The following is a 17,881-nucleotide window of genomic DNA, read 5'->3' as shown; positions in this document are numbered from 1 at the left end:
CTTAGGCTGAGGGGAGGCAGAGCTAATGCTGTGGATTTAATGCTTCAAAATAGGGCTATTTGCCATCTCAGATTGAACGTGAGATTTATAGGATGCAATTGAGTCTAGTTAGAGAAATACAATCTGCTTCTTTTTTGTTTAGAAAAACCTTAGCTTTGGCTCGTGTTCTTGTACACTTCTAAAACGGGTGTTAAATCATTCTGATTTATGCTGTGATGGAAGAGTATAAGTGTACTCCAACTTAAGTGTGCTCCTTACTGAGTACTGCAATCCTCTGGGCTTTGGTGTATATTATACATATTTATAATGTAATGTCAGCTGTTACAGTGGCATATTGGATTTAGGGGAGATTCCGCCTTCTTGAGCTCCTTTCCTACAGTGCCTTGCATATAAGAAGCACTCAATAAATATTTGCTGAATTTGAATTCTATCTCAAAAACCCTACTACTGGCTTCATAAATATATTCTTTGGGTATTAAAAGTCCATAATATTGCATTACTGATAGGACTCACAAAAATACAGTTAAAAAATGCTATAGACTCCAGAGCTACAAGAGACCTTAGACCTTGGAACTAATTCCACCCTTGCTTGTACAGATGGGCAAATTGAAACCCATCTGCTCAAGATTACATAAGTTAAAAAAAATTGCATAGCCAGGATTCAAAATTGGGTCCTTTAACTACAAGTTCAATCCACTTTCTGCCCTATCTCATGATTCTTTTTATAGTACACTCATAATAAGACAACAAAACAAGCTAATCTAAAAAACTGCCTTCTCCCTCCCATACCCATTGTCTAAGTGGTAGAGCAATGTTATAAAATACTGTTACTGGATTGTCTTCAGTAACCCCAGATAACAAATTCCTGGCTTGCCTTTCTGATTATTTTGCCTTTCATAAGATAGGGAAGTAATCAGAGGAAGACTAAATTGGGTCTGATGATCTAGTAAGGAGGAACTTGTTGGTACACTCAAAATAAAAAGAACTTGCCAGTTTAAAATTCATAATCAATAAGGAATGCCTCTGACATAATACAGATTACCCAAGACTTCAGGAAAACAGATTTCAGTGAGTTCAGAGAAATGATGGATAGGATCCAATGGCCTGAGGCTCTAAAAGAAATATCGATTCAAGGGAGATGGGAAACTCCTAATTCAAGAAGCAATTATTAAGTACCTACTGTGTGGAGGTGACTATACTAGCTCTTGGAAAACAAACACATAAAAAAAATAGTCCTGATTCTCAAAGAGTTTACATTCTACTGGGGGATTATAATGGACAATCAGAAGACCCTCTATTAAGTTTGGGTCAGCTATGCCAAAGGGCAATGAAGCTATACATACCCTTTGACCCAGCAATACCACTGCTAGGTCTATATCCCAAAGAGATCATAGAAAGGGAAAAGGACCTATTTGTACAAAAATTTATGGTGGTCAAGAATTGGAAATCGAAGGGATGCCCATCAATTGGGGAATGGCTAAATAAGCTGCGGCATATGATTGTGATGGAATGTTACTGTGCTATAAGAAATAACAAGCAGGATGATTTCAGAAAAATCTGCACTTACATGAACTGATGCATGGTGAAGTGAACAGAACCAAGAGAATGTTGTACACAGTAACAGCAATATTGTACAAAGAAAAACTGTGAATGACTTAACTATTGTCAGCAATATAATGATCCAATATAATCCCAAAGGACTAATGATGAAGCTACCTCCTCAATGTACCTACCTCCAGAGAAAAATTGATTTTGTTTTAATTCAGACTGAAGCATGCTATTTTTCATGTTCTTTCATTCTTTTTCTTTTATTTACATTTTCTTGTTCAAAATAACTAATATGGAAATGTTTTACATGACTGCACATACATAACCTATATCTGATGACTTACTGTACTGTCCAAGGGAGGGGGGAGAAAAAGGAGGGAGGAATGGATAGAATTCACAACTAAAAACTTTTAAAAATATATTGAAATTGTTTTAACACGTAATTGGGGGGAAAATGAAATATATTTTTTAAAAAGTAGGGGGGAGGGGCACCTAGGTGGCACAGTGAATGACCACAGTGAATTTGGCCTCAGACACAACACAAAAAATTAGCCATGTGACCTTGGGCAAGTCACTTAACTCCAATTGCCCTGCCCTCCACCCTCCAAAAAGCAAAAAAAAAAAAGTGCTGTTAAGGAAATTTACCTCTGGGCGGTTGATGCCTGACTCAAATTTAGAAACAGTGAGATTTAGGATTACACGCAAGGTAACGTCTGGGATCAAATTTGAACTCAGATCCTCCTGACTCCAGGGCCCGTTCTCTATTCACTGTGCCACCTAGCCGCCCCAACAGCACATTTCAACAGAAGGATTCTGCAACTTAATAATTAAAAGTTGTGGCCTGTTTAGGCAAGAGATCTGCACCCTGCCAACCTTCCAAAACTTCTCTGGGTTTCTTGAATAATTTGAGTCTAAGAGGAATGGTAAATATCTGCTCAGCAATTCCAGAAAGTCTTTACCTTTGGAGGCAATATAATGAATGCCATGGGCAATTTGGGTATTTTATTTTTCCTACATTTAACCATGCACACCAATGGATCCTCTGCATTTTATGTAGTTTCTGTGGTAGAGAAAATAAAAAGTTATCCTATAAATGATATCTATATGGTACATTGAATGCCTTTGTGGAAAGAGACCTTATTAATCACTTTTAGAAAAATTCTAGACCCAAGTCCCACCTATTTTTTGTTTTAGAGACTTCTCTAGAGTTTTACTCCAGAGTGGGAGTAAAGCTAAAAAGATAACCTGACTACTTTGTGGTCAGGCCCCCAGGACCAAGCCCAGATCAAAATGAGCCCCTGGGCTATGGGTCACATAAACACAATATAATTTTAGGGGTAAAAGAATATTAACAAGTAGGGAGCAGAGAAAAATTCTCCAATTTGAGTCTTGAGTCTAAGAAATGTAGATGAGAACAAAGTACATTCCTGACCTAGAAACAGCCAGGACAAAGACATGGCAGGAAGAGATGGAATGCTGATTTAGGATAATTAGTAAGGAGGCTAATTTGGCTGGGTCTGAGAGTGTGTGAAGGGTAGTGAAGTGAAATAAGACTGAAAAGATACGTTAGAACTGAGGGGCTTTAAATTTTAAGCTGAAGATACTGGGCAACTAAGAGGAAATACAATTATTCGACATATGAAGCTCACAATTCCTTCTCTCAATTCAACAAACACCCAAGTGTCTATTATATGAATTTCAATGAGCTAGAGCATTTATTTGTAATTATATCTTAATATCCAATATATTAGTCAATAAAAATCTAATATGTGATATTTCTATTAATTAGAAGTTAAAATAAGGATCCACTTATTTGAGACATTAGTAGGAGAAAATTCTATTATAGGTTATGTCCCATTACAATAAATTTCAAAGGTACAGATTACTTGCAGGTACTGTATGGTTTGGGAATTATGGTGTAAATATGGTTAGCCACTATCTGGGGAATATTTTCATTGTAACTACATTCTCAGTGAAATGATACTTGTTTTAATGAGATTCCAAGAGTCTGTATTACCCTTGGTAGGTGGCAGGGTGACTAAGAGCACTGGACTTATAGTCATGACACCCTAACTTCACCTAAGCATCTCAGTCACTTACTAGCTGCATGACCCTGGGCAAATCACATAACCCTGTTTGCCTCAGTTTCCTCATATTTAAAATGAGCTGGAGAAAGAAATGGCAAATCCAGTATCTTTGCCAAGAAAACCCCAAACAGGGTCACAAAGATTCAGGCACAACTGAACAACAGCGGCATCCCATGCATAATCGATATCATATTGCTTGCCTTCTCAATGGGTAGATGAGGGATTAGAGCAAGAGAATTTGGATCTCAATTTTTTTCAAATGAATGTTAGAAGAAGAAAAAGAGAACACATAAGACATTTCCTATCCATCCCCCCCCCATCTATTTCCACATGTATTACCTGATCAACGGGCAAATCTATTTGCACATTCGTATCATCTTTCACATAGAGCGCTCCTTGAACTTCTTTTCTAGGGCTGCGTGCTTCATACACATCGCCTTCTGGAGTAAAAATAAACACACACACACACACACACACACATTTAGGGAACTACATTAAGTCACTGAACTACAATTACATTTGCCTTAGAGAGGCAGCCTGATATTAGTATAAAGCATGATGGCCCTGGAGCCATCATGCCTGGGATCCTCCACAAATCACTTCATCTTTCTAATTTTAAATTTCTTCATTTGCAAAATGTGGATCACACTTTCACTGCCTACTTCATAGGGCTGTTGTAAAGAAAGCACTTTGTTAAACTTAAAATTTTCATAATATATGAAGTTACCATTTTACTCCTTTAAATTGTAGTTCAATAGGAAACACATTTATTCTGTGGTTCAAATCCCACTCCTGATAATTATTACCTGTGTGACCTAAGGCAAATCACTTAACCTCCTTTGGCCTCAGTTTCTTCATCTATAAAAAGAAGGGGCTAGACAAGATGGCCTCTGAAATCCCTTCCAGTCCTACATCTGTTGCTAATTAGTCATGACACAGAATAGCAAAATGTACCTTCTTTTTCCTATGAAGTAGATAATATAAATTATAATATAATCTCACTAATTCAAAATAATTGAAGGGTAAGCCTATCAGACTAGGTCAAAATGTCATATCTTAAAAGAAATGCAGTTTTATTAGTTCCAAGTATATACAGAAACTCAAAAAGGCTTAAGAAGGGGTTACCTAGTTTTAATGAATAGGTTATCAATAATATGTTATTGCTAAGTGCTGAGACCTAAGTCCTGGTCCTGGACTACACCATAGGGACCTTGTCTTTGCTAAAAGACAAAGCTGGAATGAGATATCTGCATACCTCAGGAAAAGTAAGAAAAGTAAGGTTCTTGAATGTTCTTCAATGTTCCTGTACCTATGAATCTATGAAACTTTTTTTTAAACATTTGTTACAATGCAAAGAGAGACAGGTTTAGTCAGAGGATTTAGGTTGGAATTCCAGCTTTGTCCACTTATTACCTGTGTGACATCGGACAAATTACTTAAACTCTCTGGACTTCCATTTCAAGTCAAATGAAAAAAATAAACTAGATGACCTCTGACATTCCTTCTAGCTCGAAATCTTCGATCTTATAAAATTCTACTTAAAAATAGACTCCCATGACCAATCATGGCTCCACAGGACTAATGATGAAGCACACTCCCACTCTTCTGACAGAAGGGTAATGGACCCAAGGTACAGAATGAGACATACATTTTTAGACATGGCAAATGTGTGTTTTTGTTTTGCTTGACGATACTTAATATAATGATCTCCCCCCCCTTTTTATTGGGGGAGGAAGGCTTGGGGGGAAGGGGAGTTATTAATAGTGTTGACAAAAAAAAATAAAAGAAAAATGGGTAATTAATGTATATTTTAAAGTGCACAGAGGGGAAAAGAAGGTAGTTCAAAGGGGAACACAGACAAGCAAGACAGCTTTGAAAGTAACATGTTGAATTTATTATATATATATATATATATTTTTTTAAAGCAAGCTATGTATCAAAGATTCATGGTTTCACATATAATCCTCATTTTCTATTCAACTTTCTATATGGCAATGCCCTTTTCTGAGGGTTTGTTGAATTCAGAATAAATAAACAAGCAAACAAATTAAAAAAAAACATAAATGAACTCCTACATGCCAAAGAGAGGGGGATTCTCTGATATCAAAATTAGGTACAATGCTGAGCAGTTTTAAAAAGAGTTGCTCTCTATATTCCCTCCTGTTGCATGTTGTATCCTGGGCAGCTTCCCATCTCACCTAACCCTGGTTCTGTTCAGTGGATACTGAACTCCATAAAGCTCAGAAGAAATCCTTATGATAGTCAAAACAAAATTTTGTTATCAAGTTATGCCCCACCAACCAGTGTTCTACCCATAAGCTTTCCTTTCAAAGACTTATTTGAGCGATGTGGCCTAAAATTAGGAGTAGCCTATGATTGGATAATAAGGTCATTTTCCTACTGATGGCCTGCTGCAGATATGCCACCCAGAACTGAGCCCCTGGAGATCAAACTATTTTTTTTAAAAACCTGATGAATTGTGAGCAGTATTTAATCAGCTAATTAGGCTATCTGAGGGCAATACCAGTAGTCTGTACTGCATCATGCTGAAGTAAACAGCTGATTGTAAAAAATATAGTTTCCTAAAATTTCAGAACCTGCTGAGCCACTCTTTTCTCCACTAGTTCTTTTGTTTCCGAAGTCAAGACTTGTCTTTGTGAGTTCAAATCTGGTCTCAGTCACTTACTGACTGTGTGACCCTGGACAAGTCACTGAACTCTGCCTTAGTTTTCTCATCTGAAAAATGATCAGGCGAAGGAAATTGCAAACCACTCTAGTATCTTTGCCAAGAAAATCCCAAATGGAGTCACAAAGAGTCAGACATGACTGAAACTAAACAACAACAAAATCCCTTCTTTTGTTCTCTTTTTCCCCATCTCTCCCTCTTCTTCCTCTTTTTCCTTCTATATCTTTCTCTAATTACCCTTTATGCCTTTCTCTCTCTTCCTCCTTAAACCCACCTCTCCTCATGACTTTCCTTTTTCTGTTGAAGCCACTGTCATCTTTGCCTTCACCAAAGCTGACAATTTCCTTGACTCTTCATTATCCTTTCTTGACCATAGCTGATCAAATGCCAAGTCTTATAGATTCTACCTCCCTGATATCTCTCCATTTCATCCCTTTCCCTCCACTCACCCAGTAGATTTTGAGTTCAGATATGTGGATCTAAATCCCAATTTACAGCCTGTATGACCTCTGGCAAATAACTCCATCTTGCTGGACCTCAGTCCCTCATCAGTAGAATGAGTCAAATGTACTAGACGGCCCATGAAGACCCTTCAATTGTTTGTCCTTCATTCTATGATTGTGTGGTCATCAGAGTAGGTCAGACCCTCGTCATCTTTCATCTATGCTATTTTCACAGTCTCCTGCTTGACCTCCCTGCCTCAGGCCTGCTCCCCTCTCAAGTCTATCTTCCATGTACCTGTAAAACTGACCATCCTTAAGTACAGATCTGACCAAGTCAATTGCTTACCCAAGCAGCTTCAGCAGCATCATATTACCTCTAGGAGAAACGACAAATTTTGCTTTTTGGTATTTAGAGCCCTACCTTTCTGGCTCCAGCCTTTCTTGTCATTCTGATTCTCATGACTCCTCCTTAAAAACTCTACATTCCAGTCAAATTGGCATACTTTCACTTCCCTACGTATAACATTCCATGTTGCATTCTTTTGCATTTGCACAGACTATTCCCACTTGAGATATTTTCCCTCTTCATCTTCACTTTCTTAGACTCCCTTGGTTCCCTTCAAGACTCAGCAGAAGAGCCATCTTCTATAAAAGACCTTTTTTGTTTCCCCCAATTCTAGCATCTCCTCAAAGAAATTTTCTAATTTTAATGTATTTTGATTTACTTGTCTGTGTAAATGTTGTTTCTTCCCAGTAGAATGTAATCTTCTTGAGGATAGTGATCTCTTTTTGTCTTTTCATCTCTATCACTTAGTATAGTGCCTGGTATAATAATAATAGCTAGCATCTCTATAGCCTTTTAAGGTTTGCAAAAGGCTTTACAGTTATCTCATTTTATCCTCACTACAACCCTGAGAGGTAAGTGGTATGATTGTTGCTATTTTACAGATAAGGAAACTGAGGTTAAGAGAAGATTAGCGACTTACCCGAGGTCATACGGCTAGTAAGGATCCAAAGCAGGATTTGAACTCAGGTCTTCCTGACTTTAAGGATCAGACTTCTATGAATAGCATCACCTAGCTGTCTCCTATGGTGTACAGTCAGTGCTTAATGAATGGCTTTTCTTTTTGCTTTTCCAGTTCCCACCTCCTCCTTCTATATCATAAGCCATCACATTTAGTGATGAAAAAGATCTTTGAGATCACCTAGTCCAATACCTTCTTGTTTTCGGTAAAGAAGGGCAGCTAGTGACTCAGTGAATAGAGTACTGAGCCTGGAGTCAGGAAGACTCATCTTCCTGAGTAAAACTCTGGCCTCCGACACTTATTAGCTGTGTGACCCTGGGCAAGTCATTTAACCCTATTTGTTTGTTTCCTCTTCTATAAAATGAGCTGGAGAAGTATCTCTGCCAAGAAAACCTCAAATGGGGTCCTGAAGAGTATGATATAACTGAATAACAACAAAGTCAAATAGGTTAAAAAAAGTAAAATAAAATAAAATTTAAAACTTGAGGACCAAAGAAGGCCAAAATTTACATGACTAGTGAGCAACAGAGCAAGGATCCAAGCCTAGATGCTCTGAAACCAGAGATAATACATATCTTTCCTTCTCCATCATGCCACTTCTCTCTCTCTCTTTTTTTTTTTTGCTTTTTTTGGAGGGCAGTTGGGGTTAAGTGACTTGCTCAAGGTCACACAGCTAGTTTTTGTGTTGTGTCTGAGGCCGGATTTGAACTCAGGTCCTTCTGACTCTAGGGCCAGTGCTCTATTCACTGCACCACCTGGCTGCCCTGCTGCTTCTCTCTTAACTGGTAATACTGTGGACTCAAAGAATGCTAGCAATATTATTTGTGTTTAATTAATTGTTTCCAACTAGATGGTAATATCGAACTCAAACAGAAACAGGGGCCAGTAAGCCCTATATAAGGATCCTGCATATTGACTAAAAAAAAACACATATTAACATTAGCTATGTTCTACTATATTTTCATTTACTTTATTATATATTTCCTAATTATATTTTCATCTGATTCAGATCATATCTGGGAATGTTGCAGGCTGCATATTTGATACCTCTGGCATAAAGGATAAAGTTTTATACTTGAAATCATAAAGACCTGAGTTCAAATCCTGCCCCCAGGTGTTTCCTAGCTATGAAACTGAGCAAGACCCTTAACCTCTCTGAAATTCAGTTTCTTTCACTATAAAAAAGAGGAAAAAAATAACCATAATGACAATACTTCATAGAAAATGTCACATATTTTCTATTTTTCATTAAAAGGGCAGATATGTTTAATCTTAGGGATCTGTTTTAAAAAAAAACTAACCATGGGGGCAGCTAGGTAGTGCAGTGAATAGAGCACCGGCCCTGAAGTCAGGAGGGCCTGGGTTCGGATCTGGCCTCAGACACTTAACACACACCAAAAAAAAATAGCCGTGTGACATCGGGCAAGTCACTTAACCCCAACTGCCCTACAAAAAGCAAGAAAAAAAATTAAAAAACAAAAATAAAAAACTAACCTAATTGAATGAAATTTGTTTACATCAACTGATTTTTCCTATAGATCAGTGGATGTGGATGTGTGTACACGCACGTGTGTGTATGCACATGCAAAAGAATGCACATGGTGTATACAGCTTTAAAGCTTAAAGGACCTAACACCTTGTACATGTATGTACATATGTAAATGTGCACACATCAATATAAACATGCTTATGTAACCCAATTTTTATATTTTTGTGGTTGCCAAGTAGTATAGTAGAGTGTGCTGGACTCAAAGTCAAAAAGACCAGAATCTGAATGCTGCCTTAGGCATTTACCAACCAGATGATTCTAGGCAAATCACTTATCCTCTTCTCACCCTCAGTTTCCTTATCTGTAAAATGGGACTAATAACAGCACCTATCTCCCAGGGCTGTCATGAGGATTAACTGAGATAACATGCAAAGTGCTTTGCAAACTTTAAGAAAAGTGTATAAATCCTAGTTGTTATTCTATATAATAATTATACACAATATGATATAAACCTAAATTATCATGAAAATATTGAATTCCATTTTAGGCACATATAGCTCCAACAAACAACTCTTTTTGCTCATCATTAATGGCCAAAAGTAGAAAGTCAAATACTGCTGCAGAAATTTTGTAAGTCTTAGGCAGCATTTTATATTTATATATTTTTATGTTCTTTTATATATTACTATTATATTCTCCTTCAGGCTGTTGAATGCATCATCACTCCTTTCAGTCTCTTATTTAGAAGGGTTGCCTATATTTTTCAGTATTCATCTTTTGATCTCCTGTTATCCATGATGGTCTAACTCTGGGTATTGAAACTTTTCCCCAAATAATACTAGAAATACACTACTAGAAATCCTACCAACATTTTTTTAAAAATTATCTGATTGAAAATACCAAAAAATACTAGCATGTTTAACTACATAAAGCAAATATAAGATTTCCCCTTACCTGCACCACGTAGAGTTAAAGGCTCTGTATAACTTGGCTTCTGCTCTATTTTTGCATAATACACTGAGTTGTCACTCTTTTTTAGCATTTCTTCATATAAGGAATGATCTACTACTTCTTTTAATTCCTGGTTAAAGCATACATTGTAAACAAAATGGCGTTAAGTAAACTTCATGGTCCAATAAGTCTAAACAGTCATTCTTACTGGTCTGGTTTGAGGTACAAGATTCATGAGAGTAAACAATAGAAGTTGGGGGGTTGGGAGGTGTCAATCACCTCTGAGGAAACCTTACCTCCTCTGCTGGCTTTATCCCAAAGGGCATTGTACTTTCCACCTGTAAAATGACAATAATAATTCTGTCATCCTTCCCTCCCATAGATTATACAAGGGTTAGCTAATTACTAGAAGGTACTCTACCTCTAGTCAAATCATGAGTGTCTCTAGCATCTAATATCTAGCTTGGATAAGAGGACTTCTTTATGAGAACAAACAAGTTAAGTGAGAGACTTCTCTCATTTTTCTGAGTCTCTCTTCAAATCAAAGTAACAAAACTTTAGAAAAGACTCAACAAGGAGCTTCTGTCCAGGCATCTGAGTGCAACAAGCATCTTTTGGTATAGAAATAAAATTTGTGGCCTGTATGTTTGGATGTATACTGAAAAAGAATTCAAATGGTTTTTAGAAGATATTAGTAGATATTAGATATTAATAAAAATAGATATTAATATTCTTCTAGATATTTATAGAAAAACATAACTTTGCTTAGTATATTAATGTATAGTACATAATAAATATATTAATCAGAAAATACATTATTAGAGCTAATATAATATTTTACCATATTCTATTCTAAAAGGATATATAAAACTGCCCTGCAAAATGTAATAAGCTCTTTGAGGGCAAAGACTATTCTATGTCTATCTGTGTATTCTCATCCCTAGCTCAAAATTTGGCACATACTAGGCACTTAAATATTTGTTGATTATTTTTATTGTGGTCTCTACTAACACATTTAGGTACATGACATGATATGTGTATGTGTACCTAAATATAAGGTGTGCATTTGTTTCTTGGATTGGAGCTGTGATCATACCAAGGCACTCCAGTAAAGAAATTACTTCTGGGGGCAGCTAGGTGGTGCAGTGAATAGAGCACTGGCCTGGGAGTCAGGAGGATCTGAGTTCAAATCCAGCCTCAGACACTTAACACTTGCTAGCTGTGTGACCTTGGGCAAGTCACTTAACCCCAATTGCCCTGCCTTCCCCCCAAGCAAAAAAAAAAGAGAGAAGAAATTATTTCTCCTAATCAGTAACTGCTCCAGATTTTGCATTCTTAGAAGAGTTGTCTGGCTCATTGAGAGATTGAGTAACTTAGAGGAAACTGAGAGGGAACCTGAACTCGGGTCTTCTGAACTCCAAACTTGGCCCTCTGTCTGCTATGATGCACAACCTCATGAATATTTTCACATAGATGATGATGATGATGATGATGATGAAGATGAAGAAGATGATAACTAGAATGTACATAGTACTTGCAAAGCTCTTTATATGTGTTGTTCTATTTGATCCTCACAATAGCCTGTGAGGTCTATTATTCTCCATTTTACAAACTGAGGCTGAGACAAGTGACTTATCTGGGTCCAGGTCACAATTAGTGAATGTTTGAAGCAGGGTTCAAATTCAGGTCTACCTAATATCAAGTCCAACACTCTGTCCATTATATGATAGATAGATAGATTGAGAGACAGACAGACACATAAATATATATACATATGCATATATGTACATATATTTCTCATATACATGCACACATAAACCTAATACCTATTTATATATTATGAATGTATACACATATATATACATGATGGATTATACATTTATATTGACAAGTATTTATTATATACTTCCTATGTGCCACATACTGTGATGGTTGCTAGGGATATAAAAACATAAACTAGATCTTGCCTTCAAATAGCTTACATTCAATGGATACAAAATGTATGTGTCTAATATGCATATTTGACATATATGTGTATATATGTGTTAATATGCATAAAAATAAGAATATATAAAATAGATACAATGAATATCAGGTAATTAGGGGAGGCATTGTTAGTGACTGAAGATATCAGGGGAGTCCTTACATACAAAGAAGCATTTGAACTGAGATTTGGAGGAGGTGGAATCAAGAAAAAGAGTAAAGACAGGAACTCATCTGAATTCTCCCAAATTCCCCTCCAATCAACTTTAAAGTAATGCTTCAAATCAAATTCTGGCATAGCAGAACCAACAAAAGGTTGGGATGAAATGATTCTCCCTCGTAAGACTAAACCTCGGAGGTCAGTGAGAAAGATGCCTCATCAAGGTGATGGTCAGACCTGGAGTACAGTGCAGCTCAGGCCCCCAGTAAACCAGCAGCAGACCTTGAAGATGGCTGCATCAGCAACAGCAGCAACCTCAGGAACTCTTAGACCCAGGAAAGCTAAAGTGGCTGGACATTAGTCAGAAGGAGATTGCAGGGGACCCTTTACTGGCACTGAGTACAAGACCCTGTGGGAGACAATTTTCATTTTTGCATGTTTGATACCTCTGGCATAAAGGATAGAGTGTCATACTTGAAATCATAATGATCTGCGTTCTAAACCTGCCTCTGGTGTTTCCTAGCTATGAGACAATGAACAAGGCCCTTGACCTCTCTGAAATTCATTTCTTTTCCTGTAAAAAGAGGATAACAATAACCATAATGATGACTCACACCTCACTGAAAAATGTCAGTTATTATATTTTCTTTTCTTAATAAAGAAGACAATTAAATAATGAAACAATATACCAAAACTTATGGGATGCAATGAAAGCAGTTCTTAGGGGAAATTTTACATCTCTGAATGCTTACATGAATAAAATAGAAAAAGAGGAGATCAATGAATTGGGCATACAACTGAAAAAGCTAGAAAAAGGACAAATTTAAAATCTTCAATTAAATACCAAATTAGAAATACTGAAAAACAAAGGAGAGATTAGTAAAATTGAAATTAAGAAAACTATTGAACGAATACAAAAAACTAAGGGCTGGTTTTATGAAAATAACAATAAAATTGATAAACTTTTGGTTGATTTGATTCAAAAAAATGAAGAAAACCAAATTACCAGTATCAAAAATGAAAAAGGTGAATTCCTCACCAATAAAGAGGAAAATAAAACATTAGGAATTATTTTGCCCAATTGTATGCCAATAAATTTGACAATCTTAGTAAAATGGATGAATATATACAAAAACATAAATTGCCCAGATTAACAGAAGAGGAAACAAAATACTTAAATAACCTCATCTCAGAAAAAAAAAAACTGAACAAACCATCAATGAACTTCCTAAGAAAAAAATCTCCAGGACCAGATGGATTTACAAGCAAATTCTATCAAACATTTAAAGAAAAATTAATTCCAATACTATATAGACTAGGGAAACTTTCAAAGAAAATTCTTTTTCTAAAAAAATATGGTACTGATACCTAAATCAGGAAGAGCCAAAACAGAGAAAGAAAATTACATATCAATTTCCCTAATTAATATAGATATAAAAATGTTAAATAAAATATTAGCAAAAAGATTACAGCAACTTATCATGAGAATAATACACTTTGATCAGGTAGGATTTATACCAGGAATGTAGGGATGGTTCAATATTAGGAAAACTACCAGCATAATTGATCATATCAACAACAAAACTAACAGAAACCATATGATTATCTCAAAAGATGCAGAAAATTTTTTTTGACAAAATAATCATTCCTTTTAAAAACACTAGAGAACATAGGAATAAATGGAGCCTTCCTTAAAATGATAACTAGCATCTACCTAAAATCATCACAGCAAGCATATTTAATGGGGAAAAGCTAGATGTATTTCCAATAAGATCAGGAGTGAAACAAGGATGTCCATTATCACCACTGTTATTCAATATGGTACTAGAAATGTTAACTTTAGCCATTAAAAAGACATCAAAGGAATTAGAATAGGCAAAGAAGAAACTAAATTATCACTCTTTGCAGACAATATGATGATATACTTTGAGAATCCTGGAGAATCAAATAAAAAACTACTTGAAATGATAAACAACTTTAGCAAAGTTGCAAGATATAAAATAAACCCACATACATCTTCAGCATTTCTATATATTACTAACAAAGCCCAACAGCAAGAAATAGAAAGAGAAATTCCATTTAAAGTTACTGTAAACATTATAAAATATTTGGGAGTCTACCTACCAAAACAAATCCAGGGACTATATGAACACAATTACAAAACACTTTTCACACAAATAAAGTCAGATCTAAATAATTGGAAAAACATTAGTTGCTTGTAGGTAGGCTGAGCTAATATACTAAAAATGACAATTCTACATAAATTCATTTACTCATTCAGTGCCACACCAATAAAACTACCAAAAATTATTTTATAGAGCTAGAGAAAATAATATCAAAATTCATCTGGAAGAACAAAAGCTTCAGAATATGAAGGGAATTAATGAAAAGAAATTCTAGGGGATGTGACTTAGCCATACCAGATCTTAAATTGTATTATAAAGCAGCAATCATCAAAACCACTTGGTACTGGCTAAGAAAGAGAGGGGTAGGATCAATGCAATAGGTTAGGTACACAAGACACAGTAGTCAATGATGATAACAATCTATTGTTTGATAAACCCAAAGACTCTGGCTTCTGGGATGAGAACTCACTGGAAAAAACTACTGGGAAAAACTGGAAAATAGTCTGGCAGGAACTGGACATAGATCAATATCTGACACCATATACCAAAATAAAGTCTAAATGGATACACAATTTAGATATAAAGGCTGATACTACAAACAAATTAGGGAAGCAAGAAATAGTTTATCTGTCAGATTTATGGAGAACAGAGGAATTCATGACCAAACAAGAGATAGAGAACATTATGAAATACAAGATGGATCATTTTGATTACATCAAATTGAAAAGTTTTTGTACAACAAAGCCAATGCAACCAAGTTTAGGAGGGAAGCAGAAAACTGGGAAAGAATTTTTACAACTAGTGTTTCTAATAAAGACCTCATTTCTAAAATATATAGAGAACTGAGTCAAATTTACATGAATACAAGTCATTCAATGGATAAATGGTCAAAGGATATGAATAGGTAGTTTTCAGAGGAAATTAAAACTATCTATAGTCATATGAAAAAAATGCTCTAAATCACTATTGATTAGAGAGAAGCAAATCAAAACAACTCTGAGATACCACATCACACCTATTAGATTGGCTAACATGACAAAACAGGAAAATGATAAATGTTGGAGATGTGGGAAAGTTGGAACACTAATTCATTGTTGGTGGAGCTGTGAGCTGATGCAACCATTCTGGAGAGGAATTTGGAACTATGCCCAAAGGACTATAAAAATGTTCATACCCTTTGACCCAGCAACACCTCGTCTAAGGCTCTATCCCAAAGAGATCATAAAAATGGGAAAAGGACCAAAATGCACAAAAATGTTTATACCAGCTTTCTTTGTAGTGGCCAAGAACTAGAAATTGAGGAGGTGCCCATCAATTGGGGAATGATTGAACTAGTTGTGGTATATGAATATAATGGAATAGTATTATGCTATAAGAAATGATGAACTGGCAGACTTCAGAAAAATATGGAAAGATTTATATGAACTGATGCTGAGTGAAATAAGCAGGACCAGGAGAACATTGTACACAGGAAGAGTCACAGTCTGTGATGACTGATTTTTATAGATTTAGCCCTTCTCAGCAATGCAAGCAACTAAAACAATGCCAAAGGACCCATGATGGGAAATTCCATCCACATCCAGAGAATGAAGCATGGAGTCTGAATGAATAGCAAAGCAGACTATTTTCTTTACTTTTTGTTTGTTTTATTTTGTTTTGTTTTTCTTTCTCATGGTTTCTCCCATTTGTTATAATTCTTCTATACAACACGACTGATGTGAAAAAAAAAATTTTAAATACACACACACGTTCTTGGGCCAATTTTCTAAAAGGACAGTTATTTTTAATCTTATAGATATGTGTGTGTGTGTTTTTAAAGGAATCTTTGCTCATAAACAGTTCCAGGGCAAAGAGGAGCACTAGAACTTACAACATATGAACATAGAATCTGGTCACAGTTCCAGGGAGAAGAAGAGTGCCTGTGGTCATATACAGGCCCAGAGATCAGCGACCACACCTCTCCTTAGATCGTACTACCTTGGAAGAACCAAATCCTTACAGACCCGCAGAACTAGCTCTGAAAACTGCAGCATGAAAAATGTGAAACTTGGGACAATAGCTCATCCACCCTGAAATCAGAGTCCAACTTTAATATAAAGTTAAAAGCCAAGAAATAGAATGGGAAAAAGAGCAAATAAACAAAAACACAACTATAGAAAGTTACTATGGTGACAGGGAATATCAATACACAAATTCAGAAGACAATGAAGTCAAAACAACTAATGCAACAAGTTCAGACAGGTATTTGTCCTCCCCACTTCATTACTAGAAGTCACTCCTAAATTCTTTTCAGCGGTGACCAGAAACAAAGCAGCAATCAGCGAAAATTTAGTGATGGGACCATGAAGGTTAGTTCAATTTTCCATTTTACTCAATATTACAAACTTAACCATTATGAGTCATAAAATGGCTCATTTTTCTTATCAGCAAAAGCTGAATTTCTAAAGTAAATGAAAGTTATTACAAAATATTCAAACCTGTCCATTTTTTTCTTCATTTTATTCAAGCAGCAACAAAGATATTTTTAGAAAACCAAGCATCATTTGTATATGTGTGTATATATTTGTATATTTCTCTCTCAAACTGTCCCTGTCACTTAAAACATCTAACAATCCCCCACCTTCAAGCATTAATATATATGTATCATGAAAAATCACCTAGTTTTTTTTCTTGCAAAAGTAAAGTGTGAAAACAGCCCTTCACCCTCATAAAATCAAGTCAAAACAAATCTATCTATGCTCAGATTTTTACTGTAACATTTGGGAAATTTTCACACATCCAGGAAACAAGATTTTAACAGAGCCTTTTATTTTTTACAAACAGGAAATGGAATGTAGGTAGGTGTTTGTGTTTGTTGGGTTGGGGGAGGGTGTTGAGAGGAGAGACAGCAGTTTGGCTATGTATAGTAAATCCGAACTTTGCCAAATTTTGTCTGTGGTCGTGCAAATTTTTTCTATTCTTTACTTCAAAAACAAAATGTAAAGACACCAAATATTTACTTCCTTGCCTATAAAATAAAATTAAAAGGACAATGACTCTCATTAAGAAGGGGAAATCGTGACAGCCTAATTCATCTTTGTACACAGTGCATAGTCTACAGGGAGTAAATATGTACAGACACAGATGAAAATCACAGTTATGCTACTGCTGCATCAGATACTTTATTACAGTGTTAACTTACTATGAGTGCATGAAGTGAATCAGAAATCTTTCTCCCCCACCCCCATCTCTCTTCTTCTCTCCCCACTCTCTTACTCTCATTCCCACTCCTCCTCTCTTGCTTCCTTCCCTCCCTTCATCTCACCTTGCTCCCTTCTTGATCTCTCTAATTCTCCCCCATCTTTGTCTCTACAATCCAATTTATCTCTCCTTTCTGCTCACTT

General features: G+C 35.9%; 1 protein-coding gene across 1 annotated transcript in view; it reads right to left on the bottom strand.

Moving 5' to 3' along the window:
• The window catches only part of DCDC2C (doublecortin domain containing 2C), a 194,611-nt gene that overhangs the window by 74,655 nt on the left and 102,075 nt on the right, over positions 1 to 17,881 (bottom strand). Inside the window, exons 7-9 of the mRNA XM_069064769.1 lie at positions 10,526 to 10,567; positions 10,233 to 10,359; positions 3,975 to 4,075 (exon numbers count right to left, since the gene is read on the bottom strand). Coding sequence (XP_068920870.1) covers positions 3,975 to 4,075; positions 10,233 to 10,359; positions 10,526 to 10,567 — 270 coding nt within the window. The remainder of the gene's footprint in view (positions 1 to 3,974; positions 4,076 to 10,232; positions 10,360 to 10,525; positions 10,568 to 17,881) is intronic.

This window comes from Petaurus breviceps, unplaced genomic scaffold, assembly GCF_028583685.1.
Source record: "Petaurus breviceps papuanus isolate PSGF00001 unplaced genomic scaffold, PetGlider_PUasm1.0 90644, whole genome shotgun sequence".
Lineage (NCBI taxonomy): Eukaryota > Metazoa > Chordata > Mammalia > Diprotodontia > Petauridae > Petaurus > Petaurus breviceps.
This window is presented reverse-complemented; position numbering and strand designations above follow the sequence as displayed.